Source organism: Argentina anserina, chromosome 2, assembly GCF_933775445.1.
Source record: "Argentina anserina chromosome 2, drPotAnse1.1, whole genome shotgun sequence".
NCBI lineage: Eukaryota > Viridiplantae > Streptophyta > Magnoliopsida > Rosales > Rosaceae > Argentina > Argentina anserina.
The window spans coordinates 29883920-29901162 of record NC_065873.1 but is presented as its reverse complement, the minus strand read 5'-3'; the positions used below and the strand labels follow the sequence as shown (position 1 = coordinate 29901162).

The 17243-nt window shown below is 39.6% G+C and overlaps 4 protein-coding genes across 5 annotated transcripts; 2 read left to right on the top strand and 2 right to left on the bottom strand.

The window, feature by feature from the left end:
• Nucleotides 1-1325: 1325 nt before the first annotated feature.
• Nucleotides 1326-3301, top strand: LOC126784432 (uncharacterized). Its single transcript, XM_050509894.1, has 3 exons — nt 1326-1413; nt 1711-2223; nt 2884-3301. Exons 2-3 carry the CDS (start codon nt 1786-1788, stop codon nt 3040-3042), a joined length of 597 nt encoding a protein of 198 aa, XP_050365851.1. The 5' UTR covers nt 1326-1413; nt 1711-1785; the 3' UTR covers nt 3043-3301.
• A 223-nt stretch (nt 3302-3524) lies between these two features.
• Nucleotides 3525-8721, bottom strand: LOC126782071 (uncharacterized). Of its 2 annotated transcripts, XM_050507231.1 has the most exons (17): nt 8551-8721; nt 8337-8452; nt 7931-8194; nt 7744-7841; nt 7420-7582; nt 7211-7321; nt 6076-6999; nt 5845-5997; nt 5656-5755; nt 5479-5573; nt 5023-5214; nt 4883-4939; nt 4733-4804; nt 4512-4610; nt 4214-4345; nt 3935-4105; nt 3525-3847 (listed from the first exon to the last, which is right to left on the bottom strand). In XM_050507231.1, the coding sequence occupies exons 1-17, from the start codon at nt 8570-8572 to the stop codon at nt 3677-3679; spliced, it is 2940 nt and encodes a 979-aa protein (XP_050363188.1). In that variant the 5' UTR covers nt 8573-8721; the 3' UTR covers nt 3525-3676. The 2 variants fall into 2 exon arrangements, with proteins under 2 accessions (XP_050363188.1, XP_050363189.1); XM_050507232.1 differs by lacking the exons at nt 8337-8452; nt 8551-8721 and having other exon boundaries at nt 3526-3847; nt 7420-7571; nt 7931-8079.
• Nucleotides 8722-9126: 405 nt separating this feature from the next.
• On the bottom strand, nt 9127-13865 carry LOC126783472 (mitogen-activated protein kinase kinase kinase 5-like). Its single transcript, XM_050508947.1, has 10 exons — nt 12885-13865; nt 12013-12765; nt 11825-11912; nt 11276-11338; nt 11015-11178; nt 10690-10765; nt 10388-10447; nt 10175-10300; nt 9873-10082; nt 9127-9682 (listed from the first exon to the last, which is right to left on the bottom strand). Exons 1-10 carry the CDS (start codon nt 13475-13477, stop codon nt 9662-9664), a joined length of 2154 nt encoding a protein of 717 aa, XP_050364904.1. The 5' UTR covers nt 13478-13865; the 3' UTR covers nt 9127-9661.
• A 71-nt stretch (nt 13866-13936) lies between these two features.
• Nucleotides 13937-15648, top strand: LOC126784360 (protein OSB1, mitochondrial). The gene is made up of 4 exons (XM_050509822.1): nt 13937-14079; nt 14811-14967; nt 15074-15158; nt 15318-15648. The coding sequence occupies exons 1-4, from the start codon at nt 13937-13939 to the stop codon at nt 15590-15592; spliced, it is 660 nt and encodes a 219-aa protein (XP_050365779.1). The 3' UTR covers nt 15593-15648.
• Nucleotides 15649-17243: the final 1595 nt, after the last annotated feature.

The window sequence follows — 17243 nt, the reverse complement described above, 5'->3', positions numbered from 1 at the left end:
GGGAAGAACGGAATCCTCGTACCACATTGGCACATTATCTATTATACTTGATAAATTTTCGGGAGAGTTACATAGTGTATGGATTTAGAACCTACTCTTGAGTCTATAATCTATAGAGTTTTTTTCACCAACAGTCCCTCAACTCTGGTGTACCTACCAATGTGATACCTCAACTCTTAATCGTACCAATGTGATACCCAGACTCTAGTATTGCTATCATTGAAGTACTTCCGTTAGTTTTTTTCAACTTTTCTGTTATCTTGGTAACGTGGCAAGTACGTGAGGCCCACAAAGAGGGTTAAAAGACAAAATTAACCTCATCTGAGAGGAGCAATGTTTTTCCCGCCCTTTACCTTGAGAAAGACACCCAACAATTCCAATTTTGGCGCCAATTTTCCCTCCCTACTCCTTAATTTGTGTCTCTTATCTAAACTAAAGAACTACCGCCAACCAATTGACCACAATCAGATAAAACCTAAATCAATCTCATTTTCTATTTTTACCCTAGCACTTGTTAAACTAACAGAATAAATATAGAAATTTATATGGAACATCTCATTTCCACAATCTCATAAGAATATAAAAACACATAACTTAACGAAATTCAAATACATGTTTAAGTACCATTAGTTGACACCTTTTATGTTGATCTGCCATGATTTTTGCTTGTAAGAACTAATGGTACATGTAGTTGAATTTCGTTAAGTTATGTGTTTCTATATTCTTATGAGATTGTGGAAATGAGATGTTCCATATAAATTTCTATATTTATTATGTTAGTTTAACAAGTGCTAGGGTAAAAATAGAAAATGAGATTGATCTAGGTTTTATCAGATTGTGGTCGACTGGTTGGCGGTAGTTATTTAGTTTAGATAAGAGACACAAATTAAGGAGTAGGGAGGGAAAATTGGCGCCAAAATTGGAATTGTTGGGTGTCTTTCTCAAGGTAAAGGGCGGGAAAAACATTGCTCCTCTCAGATGAGGTTAATTTTGTCTTTTAACCCTCTTTGTGGGCCTCACGTACTTGCCACGTCACCAAGATAACGGAAAAGTTGAAAAAAACTAACGGAAGTACTTCAATGATAGCAATACTAGAGTCTGGGTATCACATTGGTACGATTAAGAGTTGAGGTATCACATTGGTAGGTACACCAGAGTTGAAGGACTGTTGGTGAAAAAAACTCTAATCTATATACAACTCTAGAAACTCTGAGATAAATATTTTAAATATTTGGTTAAAAATGGGCCGCTTTATTGAGCCCAAAACGACCGAAGTAAAACCAACGCCTGTGCCACTACTGTGCCGTACTTTGTAAGAAGCAATTCCTAGTACACCTGTCTCTCGCCGCCGGCAACACTCTGAGAACGTTTGTGTTGTTCGGGGCCAAGCGATTGCGTCGTTGATACTATGAGGTACTTTTATTCTGAAACTTTTAAAATCTGTGTTCTTTGATTTCCTCCAATTTCTTATCAAGGGGGTTTTGCTTTCTATCATCAGCTAGATTATTAGATAAAGCACCAGAAATCTCCATCTAGTTTTCATTAAAATAGGAATTTGAATCCTTTACCAGCTTTGAATTTGCAGACACATGGCCCGGACCTAATGCTAAACCTTCAATTCAAGTATTTCATAAGTAAAATTGACATTCACCAAGTGTAGAAAAGTGACCTGTGTTCCTTATGTGTTCTATCCTTTCCTGAATTCTGTAGGGTTTGAAATTCACTGACACTGTGTCTACTTGGGAGGTTGCTTAATTCAGAAAGCTGATTAATTTGGACACACATATGAGCTCCATTCCCAAACAGCCTTTGTTTTGCCTAAAATGGCCATGGGACATGAACCAGAATACTCAGAGTAATACTCCTAGTGTTTGCACCTTTGAGGGTCCTTGGCTATTTAGATCTATGCAAAGTCTTGGCTCCGCTGCATGCAATTTCGTCCGGTCAGTTTCCAAGCCCTTGCAGTTGGATTCAAGAACCAACCAAATCAAGACTCTGAAGGCAAAAACAGTCATGAGTCCCCAAGAGCAGGGGGAGGCAGAGCTTCGAGCATTTGCGTCCGCGTTGGCAAGTGAGAAAGAGGCTACCATGCTTGAGTTTTACTCACCCAAATGCAGGCTGTGCAATTCTTTACTTAATTCTGTAGTGGAGGTTGAGCATAGGAACTCAGACTGGCTTAACATTGTTATGGCAGATGCAGAGAATGACAAATGGCTGCCCGAGGTACCTTATTTTTTAAGATTTTGTATCATCCAATTCTTTGCATTTGTTGTTTTGAGGTCCTAATCAGTTCATACAATAGTAGCCTGATCTTGTAGAATTCTCGCCGTAATTCTGGGGGAATATTGCAGTGTCTATGACTCTATGTTATGTTATTTGCTACCTGGAAGCTAGTATATATTCTAAAGGAAGTGCTACGGGATTAAAGTTAATTATATGCTAATTCTAATTTTTTAATGAAATACCTTTGAGCCTCATCCTGGCTTGGTGGTTCTGATTTCTCTATTATTTTTTATATATAATTTTTTTTTGTTTCTTGAGGCTAAAATATCATTGTAGATTTATGGAAATTGTTTGTGCTGCAATTCAAGTGATTATTTGGGATTTTGGGGGGCATTCATCAATTCATAGTCGTGTTAGTGGTCCAAGGTGTTGAACTAGTGTGGGAGGTGCTAATGTTGAGTTGATCTTAAATCATCTGTTTATAGTTGGTACAAACATCATTTTGCATTGGCGATGCTGTTGCCTTTTCATACGTTGTTTTCCATTTTAATTCTAATTTATTGGAGATGAGTTATCTTCTTTAATTCCAAGTTCAGCTCTACTTGAAGTCAAACAATACCTAGTAGAATTTCTGGCTGATTAGTTTTCTCTTGATTGCAGCTCCTGCATTATGACATTAGATATGTGCCCTGCTTTGTGTTACTGGACAAGAAGGGGAGGGCACTGGCAAAGACTGGTATACCAAATAGTCGATTACATGTATTAGCAGGTCTCTCTCATCTTCTGAAGATGAAGCGTCCCAGCAAAAGAATAAGCTGAATCAATTTTGGACTTTGGAGCATTCTCTACAAGTCTCTACAAGTCTAAATTCAGTCATCATGAGTAACTTTTGTTCTTTTATTTGATTCAGTCTACAAATGTATAGTTGAATTAAAGGAAATGCTTGCTTGTTCCGGATCATCAATTATAGGGGGAGTCATAAACAGCAATCTTATATTCTTACCTTGATGAACAGAGAAGTGACTGTACTACTTTCCATAACTTGTGCTAAAAGTGCTTATTTTCCTGGCATCCCTTAAGAGTCCTCTCTTTCGGAATTTCCAACATAGTTGAAATTTGCACCAACGCAGTGCGAAATCAAAAGCACGGATTGAAGAGATTCAGAGTCCTTTGTGCTTTGATCTGTAATTGTGCGAATTAGGGATCGTAGAATACAATGAAATGCAGATGTTTTGAAAAAGTAGAGAATCGGGTTAAAGATTTCACGGGCAATCTAAACCCAGAGCTGAGCGGAAGTGAAACAAGAGATTGCTTTAGCTGTGTCACACCCATTTTGGTCTATTGTTCTATTTGATGATACATGCATCTCATGGGGGAAACTGTTTACTTCATACCATACTCAGATGAAATATGAAAGGGCACAAGGGATATATAATCATAATGTAATCACTAATCAGTCTGTTCTACCTAAAAAAGCTTTTCCCAGTCTGGAAGTAACATTTTCAGAGCTTTGGAGAGTCCTTAAATTTCCAGTACCGGACATGTAAAAGTGGTTGTAGTTGATCCTAGTAACCAAATCTGCTAAATGAGGAAAGTGTCCTACATTAAGTTTGAATGAGAGTACCTGCATAATCAGGGCATGCAGCACATTAGATGCAAATTTTTAACAGTTGGATCTTAAAACAGAACGCTTAGAAACAAAGAAACTTACTCTGAGCAGGAAAGCAATGCAGTCATCAAACTGTTTCTCAATGCGGTCAACTTCCATTTCACATTTGGCCTTGATTGCAGAAACTGCTCCACCACTAAGTGTCAGCTGTATAGAGTAAAAGTCCAAGGCTAAACCCAAAATGTTGTTTATTCTGGTTGCAATGAGAGCCCACTGATACAAAAGAGAGCAAGTTCTCAAAATTCAGCTTTGTTCCAACAGAGGATCTTATTCAACAACTATAAAAGGGGTTGTAAGCTCTCAAACAAAGACACTACCTACCAGCTTATCTGGAACTACAAAACACTGTCGCTGAATTGTCAACAAGTACAATTCATGTACTTCTATGACTTCATCCAAAGAACGAGAGGCAGCCATACCTTCACAAAGTTCGCGCCATGCATTGTGATACACCTGCATTCAACACGTTAGTTATTGATCTACAACTCGGGCAAACAGTTAAAAAGAAATAATACAATGGTTGCAGATAGTAGAAAGTAGAAAAAATAATTTGTAATATAAAAATACAGGAGAAATGAAAAGAAAAGGAAAGAACAGAAAAAGAAAAAAAAACACTCACTCTGTCCATCACATACTGGTGAAATGCATCAACAAAATGGAGAAGTTTCTGCTCCACTAACCAGTGATGCTTATAGCTGTTTGCAGCCCTGCCTCTACCCTGCATGTGTCAAAGTCATTAGAACAAGGAGATGATCACTGTCATGATTGACCTTCAAATCGCACATGTTCAGTGGTTCAAGAAACAATACAAAAATGTATCTATAAGCTAGAAAAGCTAACCTTCCACATCCATCTCCGAGCTTTATCCAGTACAAACTTTGCTCGCTTAACCTTCAGCAAGAATCCCATGACCTGCATACAATTTAAAAGAATCAGAGAATAACGATACCAAGAGCTAGATGATTAATGTAAAACATGATCTGAAATTACTTGATTATATTTCTTGATGGCATCTGCATTTGCAATAAGTTCAAGTGGCCAAGAGACCTGACAATCAAAACAAAAAAAAAGTTTAGAGTGGTTGCAATGGGCAACATGATGAAAGATGACTATCATAACCATGAGTGTACCTTGTATGTAAATTGCAGTAGATCGAGTCCATCCATTCCAAAGCTGTTAGCACGACTTTTACGAGGAGTTGATGGAAGGGAAGCCATACTAGGCTGCTCATTGCTGTTCACATCTTGAGTTTTGGAGAGGGATACAACCAATGAATCAGGAACACTTAGGAGCACACCATCAGCAGAGTTTCTGATAGATTCCTAAAATGAATAAGACATAGATTACCATGTTAAAAATATGAAGAGAAGGAAGGCAGGCCACAAACAACATTATCTAAAGACCATGAAGAGAAAACAAAAGCTAAAGGTATTTGATGGCACTCATTTTAGGTCAACGTAAAACCCAACTGAATTAGAATCCTTTTAAGCCAAAATGAGATATGGCCCCCATTAGTGGAGAAAGTATTATTGAACAGGGGGCCAAAAAGGTATACACAGCACTACACTGGATAAAGTAAACTATACCTGCAATATAGTGTTTAACTCGAAATCATCGTCCCATGTTTCTCCTTTATCCAGCTTATTGAAAATAACGGTCAAGAAGTGCTGTAGTAGATCACCTGAGTAGCAACACATGTCAAGTATTCTGAGATCCCTGTTGATAGACCAGGATATCAGAGATTCAACAAATAAGATTGATACCTGACCCTAACAAGTAAATGGCACGCAACACTGCTAGTTCATCCATCAATTTCCAATCATTCATCAATTTTGACAATACATGCCTGCCAATACAATCGACCTACAATAGAAAATATTTCAAACTATCACATCATAAGGATTAATTACAGCGAAAACTTTAACTTCTGTCAATGGGCTTGAGCTTTTAACCTGCTTCTGAATGTATGCAGTAAGACATTCCTGCACTATAATCACGGGAAGTGGAGTACTTCTCGGTTCAAAATATTGAATCCAAGGAAGAACTCTAGATGAAAGGGTGCTATTTTTCTGGAAAGGTAAGAGCTCTGACATGCGGAGATCATCCTGTTGTGAAGGAATAACAATAAAAATACACACCTAAACATAATGTATATACATTCTCAGACTATTCATCAACCATACCTGAAAAGAAGGAAGAAGAGTGGGAAAAGGAAACACCATTTGTAACATTTTTGAGTCGTCTTGTGAACGATTATGTTCAGATTCACCAAACCGAAAACCAAATGTATAGTTGGTTCCGTTAGCTGAAGAAGTTGATCCGCTCTCCCCGCCAAATATAGCATTTCGTAGAACTTCATCATTTAGAGAAGGCAGGCTAAAGTTTTCAGAAAAATTCAAGGTTTTCCACGCATCCCCATTCTTAGAAAGGAACTTTTGGCAGACTGTTGTAACTGGATTTTCTTGACAGAGGGATCTTGAGAGGGTCAATTTCTCTACCAAATCTACAAACATGCTCTCTTCTTTTCCACCAGGAAATGATTTTCCATCCCCATGCGCAGACTTGGTTTCAATCAACCTTTTTTCCAACAGCGTATCAACTAAGAACTTACACCAAGTTTTTTCTGAGCTTCTTAGTGATTCAATTACACCATCATCACATCCTAGTATTTGATTACTTGCAATATACTGAAAGATATGGTCGCCATGTCCTACAAGACCTGCTAATGAAACGCAAAAAACTTCTGACAAAGTTAAACCTGCAATGCTCTCCCCACGGTCCACGCCCTTATTTGAATTGCCAAAACCATCAATCCCAAAGCAATTTCCTTCACCAGAAGTAGTTATAGGAACATGCCGGATCAGCTGTAATGATTTTCCAGCAGAAACGATTGACTTAGCTATGTCCTTGATAAACAACGGACATGAGATGGATTCCTTCTGACCCACACCTTTTTTATCATTGATTACAGATGCATGATCGCTGGCACACGATGGAGCAGCACGCCCAACATCTAAGAGATGACACCGCACTTGCCGCAATAGATAGCTCTTCTCCCAGAAGTCATCCTTATCAACAGAAACTGCTCTATTAGCACAGAAGAACATCTGCAAGGGTATGGAAGTGTTCAGCATGAATATACACAGACACACGTATTATGCAAATATATATGCCTACACAAACTGTATGAGAAACTGTAACCACAACAACTGGTTTGCAATATAGAAGTACGATATTTCACCCTGTACTTACTTGCAGGATATAAACAAATATAAACAGAACTGACACCCAGGATCTCACATGGGACATAGCTATTACCTCCTCATAGGGATCATCAAGTGTCCCTTCAAAAAGCCAAGAATCAAGACCCTCAATGTATGGCAATATACTTCCAATAAACAAATAAAGTAACATCTGGTAATTTTCGTCCTGAAATAGACACAAGTTCAGAATTTGGATCACAGTAGCAGGTGAAAGATGCTTAATAGATTAAAGGCATAACAATGTAAAATTGCTGCAGTCACAACCTCACCACCTCGGACAAGGCACGCTCCATCTAATTTCTTGTAAAGGTAGTCAAGGACATGAACAGTCAACTCAGCAGCAGAAAGAGAAGGATTGGACTCAAAATACACTTGGGGAACGGCACTATGCACTATTTGCAACAGAGACTCCGCACCTGAGCATAGACTAATATCAATAAATTGTCATCAGTGACATCTATTGCCTGAAGATATCAATAGAAATGTGAATCAAGCAGCTGAATGCATGTAGATAACAAGGAATAAAACAGCAAGAACCACTGATATTACCAATTCTAATAAGGAATTTCAAGCAAACATCTTACAAACCTAGATAAGGAGCTGGCCAATCCCAACAATGTAGGAGTAGTTCCACTCTCATCTTTGCATATCCTCACTTCCTCCTTCAAAGCAATGTCACGCCATCTCTATCCAAACAGAAACATGACTGGTAAACGACCAATAATGAAAACAAGAAGCTACCAAATGTCACTCAATGAACTGAATGCCAGCATACCTTAAGCCAAGCAGAAACAGAACACACAAAAGCCCTCAAAGTAGGCGGTGGAAATCTCGTAGATTTCTCCACTCTGTTCACTAGAACTTCTACCAGTTGCAAGCAAGTAGCAGCGTACATGAACTGACTGACAAGGGCTTGAAGACTTGCTTGAGACAAGTGATTAACATATATCCCAGTTTTGGTTTGAAAAGAATTTGCATTGATGTCCCAGTAAAACAGTGAACTAGAATATCCTTGTAACATTTGTAGCACACTTCGAACCTTGAACCCAAAGTAAACCAAAAATCAAACCTTTGATGAATGTTGGAGCAGTAAACTCTGCTCTTGAATGTAATTACCCAAAAAGCAGTAAAATTGGAAAGAGTAAAAACAGCGAAAGATGAGATTTTTATTTTATTTTTACCAAATGGAGTTCATTGGTTCTGAGGGAGGAGACTGGTGATGCGAAATGGAGGCCATGAGAGAAAACGCCGTGGATCTTATCGATTAGAGCTTCAGAAACTAGTGGGTTTCCTGCATCTGGGTGATGAAGGATGATGATATTATCAAACACTTCCATGGAAACTATAAGGAGTTCATGAAATTTAGAAACTCGTTCAAACAAGGATGAGGAGTACCGTAGCAGAGAGGCTTCCCCATCCAGCAATTTGACCCTTGTAGGTTTGAATTCCCAAACCTGTCGGAATTTTATTGATTCCGGTGGCCCCCTAATTTGACGGTGGGTGAGGTCTTCAGGCTACTGAGAAGTGAGCGTAGAATGGAGATGGCCTTGGATTTGATTTGGGCTAAAAATGACGGGTCTTTTCATTCCGAATAAAAAACCACATGAAGGAAAACTTTTCTTTTCTTTATTAAAAAAAATTACTATGATGAACATAAAGTCACTACCAGATTGACAAATACCAAAATTGATGAGGAAATTGACAAAGTTTTCCCTCTTGAAGAAGTTTTTTTTTTTTTTGAATTCTGTTCTCCATGTTGTCCTAAATGCAGGGAATTGTGTTATCTAATTATTAGAGATGATTGAATGATATCTTTCCTTTGCAAGAATTCTGAGATGTAGGATTACAATGAAACTTATGATGAGATTTCATGGAAAGCAGTACAGTTGCCCTGAAACTTATAATACCTGGTTATTGGTAAACATTGACGGTAATGGTGTTGAAGCTAATTCAGATTGAAATAATGATCGATTTGTACTTTGTAATGAAGATTACCATTCGCAAAATAAGTCGAGATTTGTTTCTTTTGTGAACCCATACAAATCAATTTTTTACAGATTAAGATGACTACACCCATCTATGTGCAACATGTATCTATCTTCCTACAGAATACAGGTTTTAGCTATCTACTCAGTCAGATCAGTTATCTCCTCGAGGATGATACATGATGAACCCTTCGTGTTATGTGCAAATTTTCAACTTGATGATAGTCATATAAGCAGGTGCATCCGAATATGAATCCCACTGCATGATGATAAAATAGGCAATGGAAAATCTCAAATCAGCTGCACCATGCATTTCATCCAGAACCATCAATCATGATTATGATTGCGCCATAGCAGAAGTATAGTGGTTCAAATCAGACAAATGGGAATTGCAGGATGCTTGAATTTTGAACAAGGGCTGCAGCCACGGACATGGATGGATCATCTTCTAGGATCCAGGCTCTTCTTTCACCTCTCAATTAGACGTGCGCGGACGAACCAGCACTCAACTAAGTTTTTCCTTAATATGGTCCCTTGGGGTACTACAATAGTGCAGACACGAAGCATATCAACTTTCCCAACCATGAATGCTTTGTTATTAGTTTAATGCTTTGCTTCTGATCTTTTACTTTATAGCCGGTAGGAGATTGAGTCAAATTATGTTGTTCAGTACTTATCAGATTCGAGCATTTATTGTAAACCGAAACAAAATACAAATGAATATATCCTTACCGTAAGATTTACCAGAGAAAAAGCCCGAGTGGAGGATGAGACATTTTGGTCATTTGAACTCCGTACAAAAGGATGATCAAGTAGCTTCTTGGCTGATGGCCTTTCTGCCGGGTTCCTTTTGAAGCAAAAATTGAGGAATTCTTTTCCTTCTGGAGATAATTTTTCTGGTATATCCGGGGTTCTGTGCAGAACCTTGAACATAGCTTGTGGCTGACACAAAGAACACAAGATAACATTAAAGAGAAAACCAATATATTAGTTGCTCGAATGGAGCATTGGAGTACTTCAAGTTTAGTATTTACCCCTTCAAATTCACTCCAAGGCGGTTTTCCATTGAACATCTCAATAATGGTGCAACCCAAACTCCATATATCAACAGCCAAAGCAAGATTAGGATCTCCATCATTCTGTATGACAGCCTTTATGACCTGCACAGCAAATAAATAAGGCTTCTCCTATGTATAGTGTGAACAGACAACCTACAGAACTTTATAAGATAATGGTGATGTTATTACCTCAGGAGCCATCCAGTATGGACTGCCCTTCAAAGAAAGATTATATGAATGTGCACCAAGCTGAAATAAAAAAGGTAAATTGCATAAGAACACAGAGAAGTAATGCAAAAACGGGATTGTATATATGATTATAACACAAAAAGGACTCAATATAACTTATAGTACAAGAGACAATTACATCAACTAAAATTAATCAAGGATGAATCTCTCAAGATACTATGCCTCTCAGAATGTGCAACACAAGTTCATTGATGCATTTGTTATATTGATAAGCACATTAATGTGTTTATGAAATTACTCACATGTTTTGCCATTCCAAAGTCGGCAAGTTTGACAACGCCTGATGCGTCGACAAGCAAATTTGCACCTTTTATATCCCTGGGCACAATCATCAAACTTCAATCAATAAAGTTTAAACAAAGAATGTAATTTGATTCTGCAAACTTTCTGACTCCTGTTTTGACCAAATACATTGAGAACATATCAATATTCTCCATTTTACCAAGCATAATAGTTTCCCTAAGGTTGAAATTATTTTCAGTTATTGAGTAACAAACTCCTTTTAGATAAGTGATATTAGAACATATTGCTGGTGTCCAAGCAGTCTACTCTTAACATTATTGTCACCTGTGAATTGTCTTCGTGTCATGCAAATAAGCCAGCCCATGGAGGATATGGCGAGTGAAATTGCGAACTACGGATTCCGTCATAGCTCCAATATGGTCTCGGACATAATTATTAATGGACCCAGGGTGTACATATTCTAAATATATGTAGAAATGATCATCAATCTGCAGTGGCACAAACATGACTTCCAAACTCAGTAAACTTGTATGCATTAGTCTTTAATAATATGTAGAACAGTTAAGTATATAATTAGATTCTCACCACTTCACTACCATAGTACTGCACAATATTTGGATGCTTTAGTGTGCGGAGGACTTTAATTTCCTGCAAGAGACCACTCATAAGCACCGTTGCATGTTGTGGAGATCATTGGTCTATGATGATTATGATTATCAATTTATTATAGAATTCCCAATGGGGCAGTTTAGCACAGCTGTACTTAACTTTGTGAACGACAATTAGTACCAAGCTGGACACAGGTTCCTACACAATTATACTGACTGTGGAGCTAGAATGGTTTGTATTCAACATGAAAAAGAGCCACAGAACCAGCATGGTAGTTTTGAACTTGCGCTCTTATATATATCCATACACACACACACACACACACATGTCAAACACCGTTCCTTTACTTAGTTTCCTATGATTGATAACCAAATTGAAAGAGAAAAGTGAGCCGGTCTGAATACATACTAAACTTCCCTAATATAAGCAATTTAGGTAGCTAGCATAGATCTAAGGGCGTATAACAATAAATAATTGCAGCTGTCCTGTGAATGAAAAAACCAATAAAGGAAAGCAGAAAAGGACCTGCTCCAACTGCTTTATACTTTCAGCACATTTGGGATCATCAGGAAAAAAATCAACTTCCTTCATAGCACACAAGGCTCCTGTTTCTCTGAAACACATTTAGAAGAATTAATCAGCAGGAAGAAAATAAAGGTCATTGCAAACAAAGTCCAGAAAACCAATACAAACATTTGTAGAGACAAGCATACCGGTTGGTTGCAATATAGACACTACCAAAGGTACCCCGTCCGATAAGCTTCCCCTTCTGCCATTGACCTTTCATCGATGATACGGCTACATTGGGTGCTATAGGTGCTATATTTTGATGCATAATGGCAGCTGGCGGCTGTGTTGGTACTGAGGCTCCAGGAGGCAGAGGCAACGGGTGAGCAGTGGCAAGACTATTATTGTCATAGTTCGAACAATTGGGGCTGTAGCGTGGACTCCGAGGCGTAGGGCTGTGAAGTGGAGAATGAGCTGGACTAAGTGCAGGTGTAGGTTTCTCTGGCGACAACAACAACGAGGGAAAGGTAGCACCATTATCGTGATACTGATCATGTTGAGGCATGAACATATGAAAAGGATCCGCAACGTTTGATCTGCGGGGGCTAACTGCAGGACTTGACAAAACACTGGTTGGAGCACTCCTGCTCAAGTTGTAGGATTCACGTTCAAATATAGCCTCCGGTGACACTCCCACTCCCATTCCCCTGTTATAGTTGTTGGCTCCAACATGTGACGAATATGAAGGCAAACAGTCCATCGTTTGTGCTCTTTGTGGGCTTAGAGGCACAGTATATGGAGCACTCTTCACATTAGTCCTAGATTGAACATTCAACCCCAAGTTGAAATGAAAGCCCCCACCGCCACCCCCGCCGGAATTATTTACATCTTGCCGGCGATTCTTGCAACATTTTGCCGCCGACGACGACGAAGTTGTGGGCATGTGGTCCGCACTTTTCCTAATCAGTTAGATTGTTCAGTTCAGTTAAAGCTTTCAGTGTTACACTAAGGCAAGCATACAGCCAATGAACTCAGAAAATTGGAATAACAGAAATAACAGAAAAGCAAAATGAGTTACCTGCCAACCCCCACATGACTGAAGAAGTTGTTAACTTTGGCGGCGCACTCGGTTCTCCGGTTGCTCATCGCAAATTCCGGGAGCGGCAAGGGGTGTGGGACTTGAGGCCCAGCAACCAGAGAAGGAGAAGAGCATGACTTGCGGGCCGAGTCACCCACCGAAGACCGAGAACTCGGGGCTGACTCGCCCCTGGGTGAGCGCGAAATCGGCGGGTTTGACTCGCCACTCTGAGAGCGTGATTGACGGGTCGAATACTCAGGCGAGGCAGGCGAAGAGCGAGACTTTTCCGGGACAACGTACGAGTTAAGATCCTGGTTGCTGATGTAGCGCAGATTCACCTGGCGCGTGAGCCGCCGCGGGCTGTTTACATCGCTGCCGCTTCTGCTGATCTCCGGTCTCAGAGCTGAGGAAGGAGTTGAACAGAAAGAAGAAGAAGATGGCTTTTGATGGGATGGAGAAGAATAAGGAGAAGAAGAAGGCATGAGGGGAGGTGGGAGGGGGTGGCAGGTGGTGGCGGTGGTGGTGTGGTTGTGGTTGAAGCCGTCGGTTGAAAATATCAGAAGGCTTGGTCTTAATATATCAAAATGAGTCATCGACGGGGGGAAAGAGCTCGGTAGTTTCTTGGTTTATATAAAGGTGGTTTACTTTACTCGAAATAATTCAAACATATGGAATTGTTTATGGTCAATACGTACTTAGCTTTGTTGAGGTAAGACCTGGGAATTGAAACCTCATTGCAGAGCTCATCTTAAAGCTACTACTATACTTTGATGAGAAAGAAGCGGAAACCGACCTGAGTGATAGAACTTGATCCCTGTTGGAGGTGTTGATGATGATGATGAAGATGGTGGAGGAGGAGACGTCCAAGTCATCCAGTAAGAACAATGCGCGTGTGAGCGTCTCTCTCTCTCTCTCCCTCCCTCCCTTGTTGCTGTGTGTTTACAATGTCAATGGAGATCGACGACCTTCTGGTTATCCTTTGGTTTTTATTTTCTTGAACCAACCCAAAAATAAAATAAAATAAAATTAAAAGAGAGAGTTTAAGGAAGAAAATGAAGAGTGTTGACGAGATCTACTGCATGATGCGCCGTGTGCGTACTGCAAAGGCGTACGTGGGTTGGAGAGGAGACTTTGTCAACGTGACTGATAGAGATGAGATTCTTGCGAGGCAGAAGCAGCAGCTGAAACCGCACTGGTAGTCTTACTAATGCCGTGTTATTATACTGTTGTGTTTCTCTCATTCCCATATTCCTAACACAGTTTTGACATTTTATGTTTTTGTCTACGTTGAGATTTTCGGGACACAATGTTTACGTACTCGAGTGCATCAGCCTCAGTCGAGTCGTCGTCAATCTCAACGTCCGCCCAGCTAAGCTAGGCATGAATATTCTCACTCATTTATTTCTTTTCTTTAACACCAATCTCTATTTTCTTTCTAATATTGGACATCAGGTAGCATCCCACTATTATCATCAGGATGCTTCATTCCCTTCTTGTTTAAGAATATTGTTCTACACTTTTAAGAAGCAATGGTCCCTTTTAAGAATTCTTAAACACACTTATTACATTAACAAACCCACTGTTTGATCCTCAACCAAATCAAACTGTCAAACTCAAAACTAGTCCATATATTATGGAGTTAAACATTTAAGTTTTTAACTTACCCTCCCTAAACCAAGTCAACCAACATAATATATGGACTAGGTAGAAGCCCAAACAAGCACAATAACTGGTTAATACAATTGAAAATCGTAAAGCCCAAAATAGAATTTTCTAGGCCCAACTAGTTCTTCTTTATTTTTCTTGAGAGAAACTAGCCCGTGTAACAGTGGGTCACAGACAGCTACAAAATCAGAACGCGGGAACTGCTCCGAAAACCCCGCCAGAACCCCGCCGCCTCCAAACTCCGATCACCACCATATGAAGGCCTTTCGTCTCCTACTTCCGTCGCCCAACCAACCAACTCCGAAATCGCCTCTATCTATTCAAACATTCGAAACCGAATGATTTCATTTATGTCTCAGGTCATCTAAGTTCTTACACAAAGAATGATCCCAATGGGAGCTGCAGTCTGTACCATGAGGTAGCACGCTTAACGAACTTAGAACTGCTCCCAACCCTTTTAAAATTGCTTCTTGCTTCTTCCATTTGTACCGGAGACATTGCTAATGATCTGATTTTGCCTGTAGTTAGTTGTGAAGGAGTTGAATTACGTGACACGACAGGGACAAGGACCGAGGCCCGAAAATCTTGAGAAACCACAATCTAATGGAGGTACTGCCATCTTTATGTTATGTTACAGCCTCTTACAATATGAAGAGCTACAATGTTTTCTTTTTACATAGAATGTTGTTTTCTTGCAATGTGATGGGTTTTCTTGTGCTTTGCGTGTCTTCCTTCAATGAAAAATGTCATATCCTTGTGACTTCATAGGTGAAACTGGTTTGGAGAAGCATAGGGAACGCCTTCACTTATGGCAAGTTTTTTTTGCCAATCCATATGATTGGTGGGATAACAGGAAGAAAAAGTTGAATCCAAGACAACCAGATTTTAAGCACAAACATATGGATGAAGCTCTCTGGCTGAGCCCAAATGATCCTCCATGGGTTAAAACACAAATTGATTGGCTTGACGCAAGAATGGCAGAACAAGGCCATGGTGAACAGGGTGGTCATCATCGTATCTCCAAGTGGGAGTATGATGAGTAGGAGTGAAATGTAAAGGAATAGGTTGTGGGATTGGAGTTTATATGCTTGCAAGTGCTGAAAAAGAAGTAAAATGAGGTGGAGATGATTCATAGAACAGAGGTATGAGCAATGGAAGTACATCGAATCATAGCCATGTACTTCATTTGGATATCTCTTCAGAAGTTTACACTTCAGAGATTGTATGGTGATTGATGAGGGGGGAGGCGAATGCGAAGGCCCATGCAGGTATTTAATAAGCAGTGTTTGTGCCATTTGTTACTTGATAGGAAGAGCCTCAATCATCAAGCTTATACTCAGGAGATACAGGAGATATTTGACTGAACATGTTAGTAGAGAGTTGACCGCGTAGCAAAACTTCCTGCCATATACACCTAATTGTAATTGATACTTTGATAGGTGCAACCGTGCAACTGTGTGATCAGTTGCATAGATCCGTTCATGTTACTATATCAATCATGAAAGATAATCTCTATAGTTGTACTGAGAAGGGATGCAAATATTATTATTTCTTCTGAGAATTTCTACAGCTTAACTTGATACAAGTAATTTACTATGTTAGTGACGCGATGTAACCTCTATAACTTGCAATGCTGCTGCATCCTTTGATCTTTTCACCTTCTTGGATATGGTTATAAATCCATGACAGGAGTTTTTCACATCAGCAGTGCTGGTTTAAAAAAATTGACTAGCAATATTGGATTAAGAATCATACCAAAATTGAAAGAATGTGATAAGGTGCACGAATGAACAAAAGTGTAGCCTCAACAGAGTGATCAACCCTACTCAACGAGATAAGAATCAAGAGGCAGAGTTGTAGGTCCTTAAACCTTTGTTTGCTCATCTTGTCTGGCATTGTACGAGTCACATTCTAGTGCAGATTGGCCGGTGCAACCCAGCTTGCAAACAAAGACTTGCAAGTCAATAAGTCAATGGAGATGTGACTGGAAGCTGATCTTGCTTTTTGACGAAGCCTAGTTCACATGTGCAATTGCGACTGCTCGATTGTTTTGTTATTTTCACTGTAGGTGGGATTTTGTAAAGAAAAACAAAAAGGTGCTGAAATTATCACACTTTTTTTTACAATTTGCACACCCATAACGCTGCATTTACCACAATACCCTCATATTTCATCATTTTCCGTCTTCTGAAACAATCTGAAAATGTGTTCGGCAAAAGGTGGGAAGAAAGCCAAAGCTAAAAGGTCTTTGAAGAAACCCATGGATGTTGATGGCCATAAAGTGAATCAATCTTGAAGGGGTGCTTTGAGAGACGTCAAGAAAACAATGGAGAATGGAAGAAGGACTAAAGATGGATTACCAATGACTCAATGAGTACAGAAACCAAACACCCCCACCGGCCACCGCCCCATCAAACCCTCACCGAATCACCGCTGGAACACAAACCACGGCGATGGTGGAGCTGCTCGATTTTGGTGGAGACGGAGTCAGAGCTTTGCCGTGCAAATCCCTCACGTCAGAGTGCGCGACGGCTGAAGTTACTGAATTTCAAAGATCAACGAGCTATCATATTTGAAACCAGTCAAACCACACCGTGTTTTCCCGGTTTCATATTTTCATGTGAACCAGAGAAAAGGGTAGAATTAGAATAAATATATATGACATTACAACAAAAGTAATATAATATACAAAGG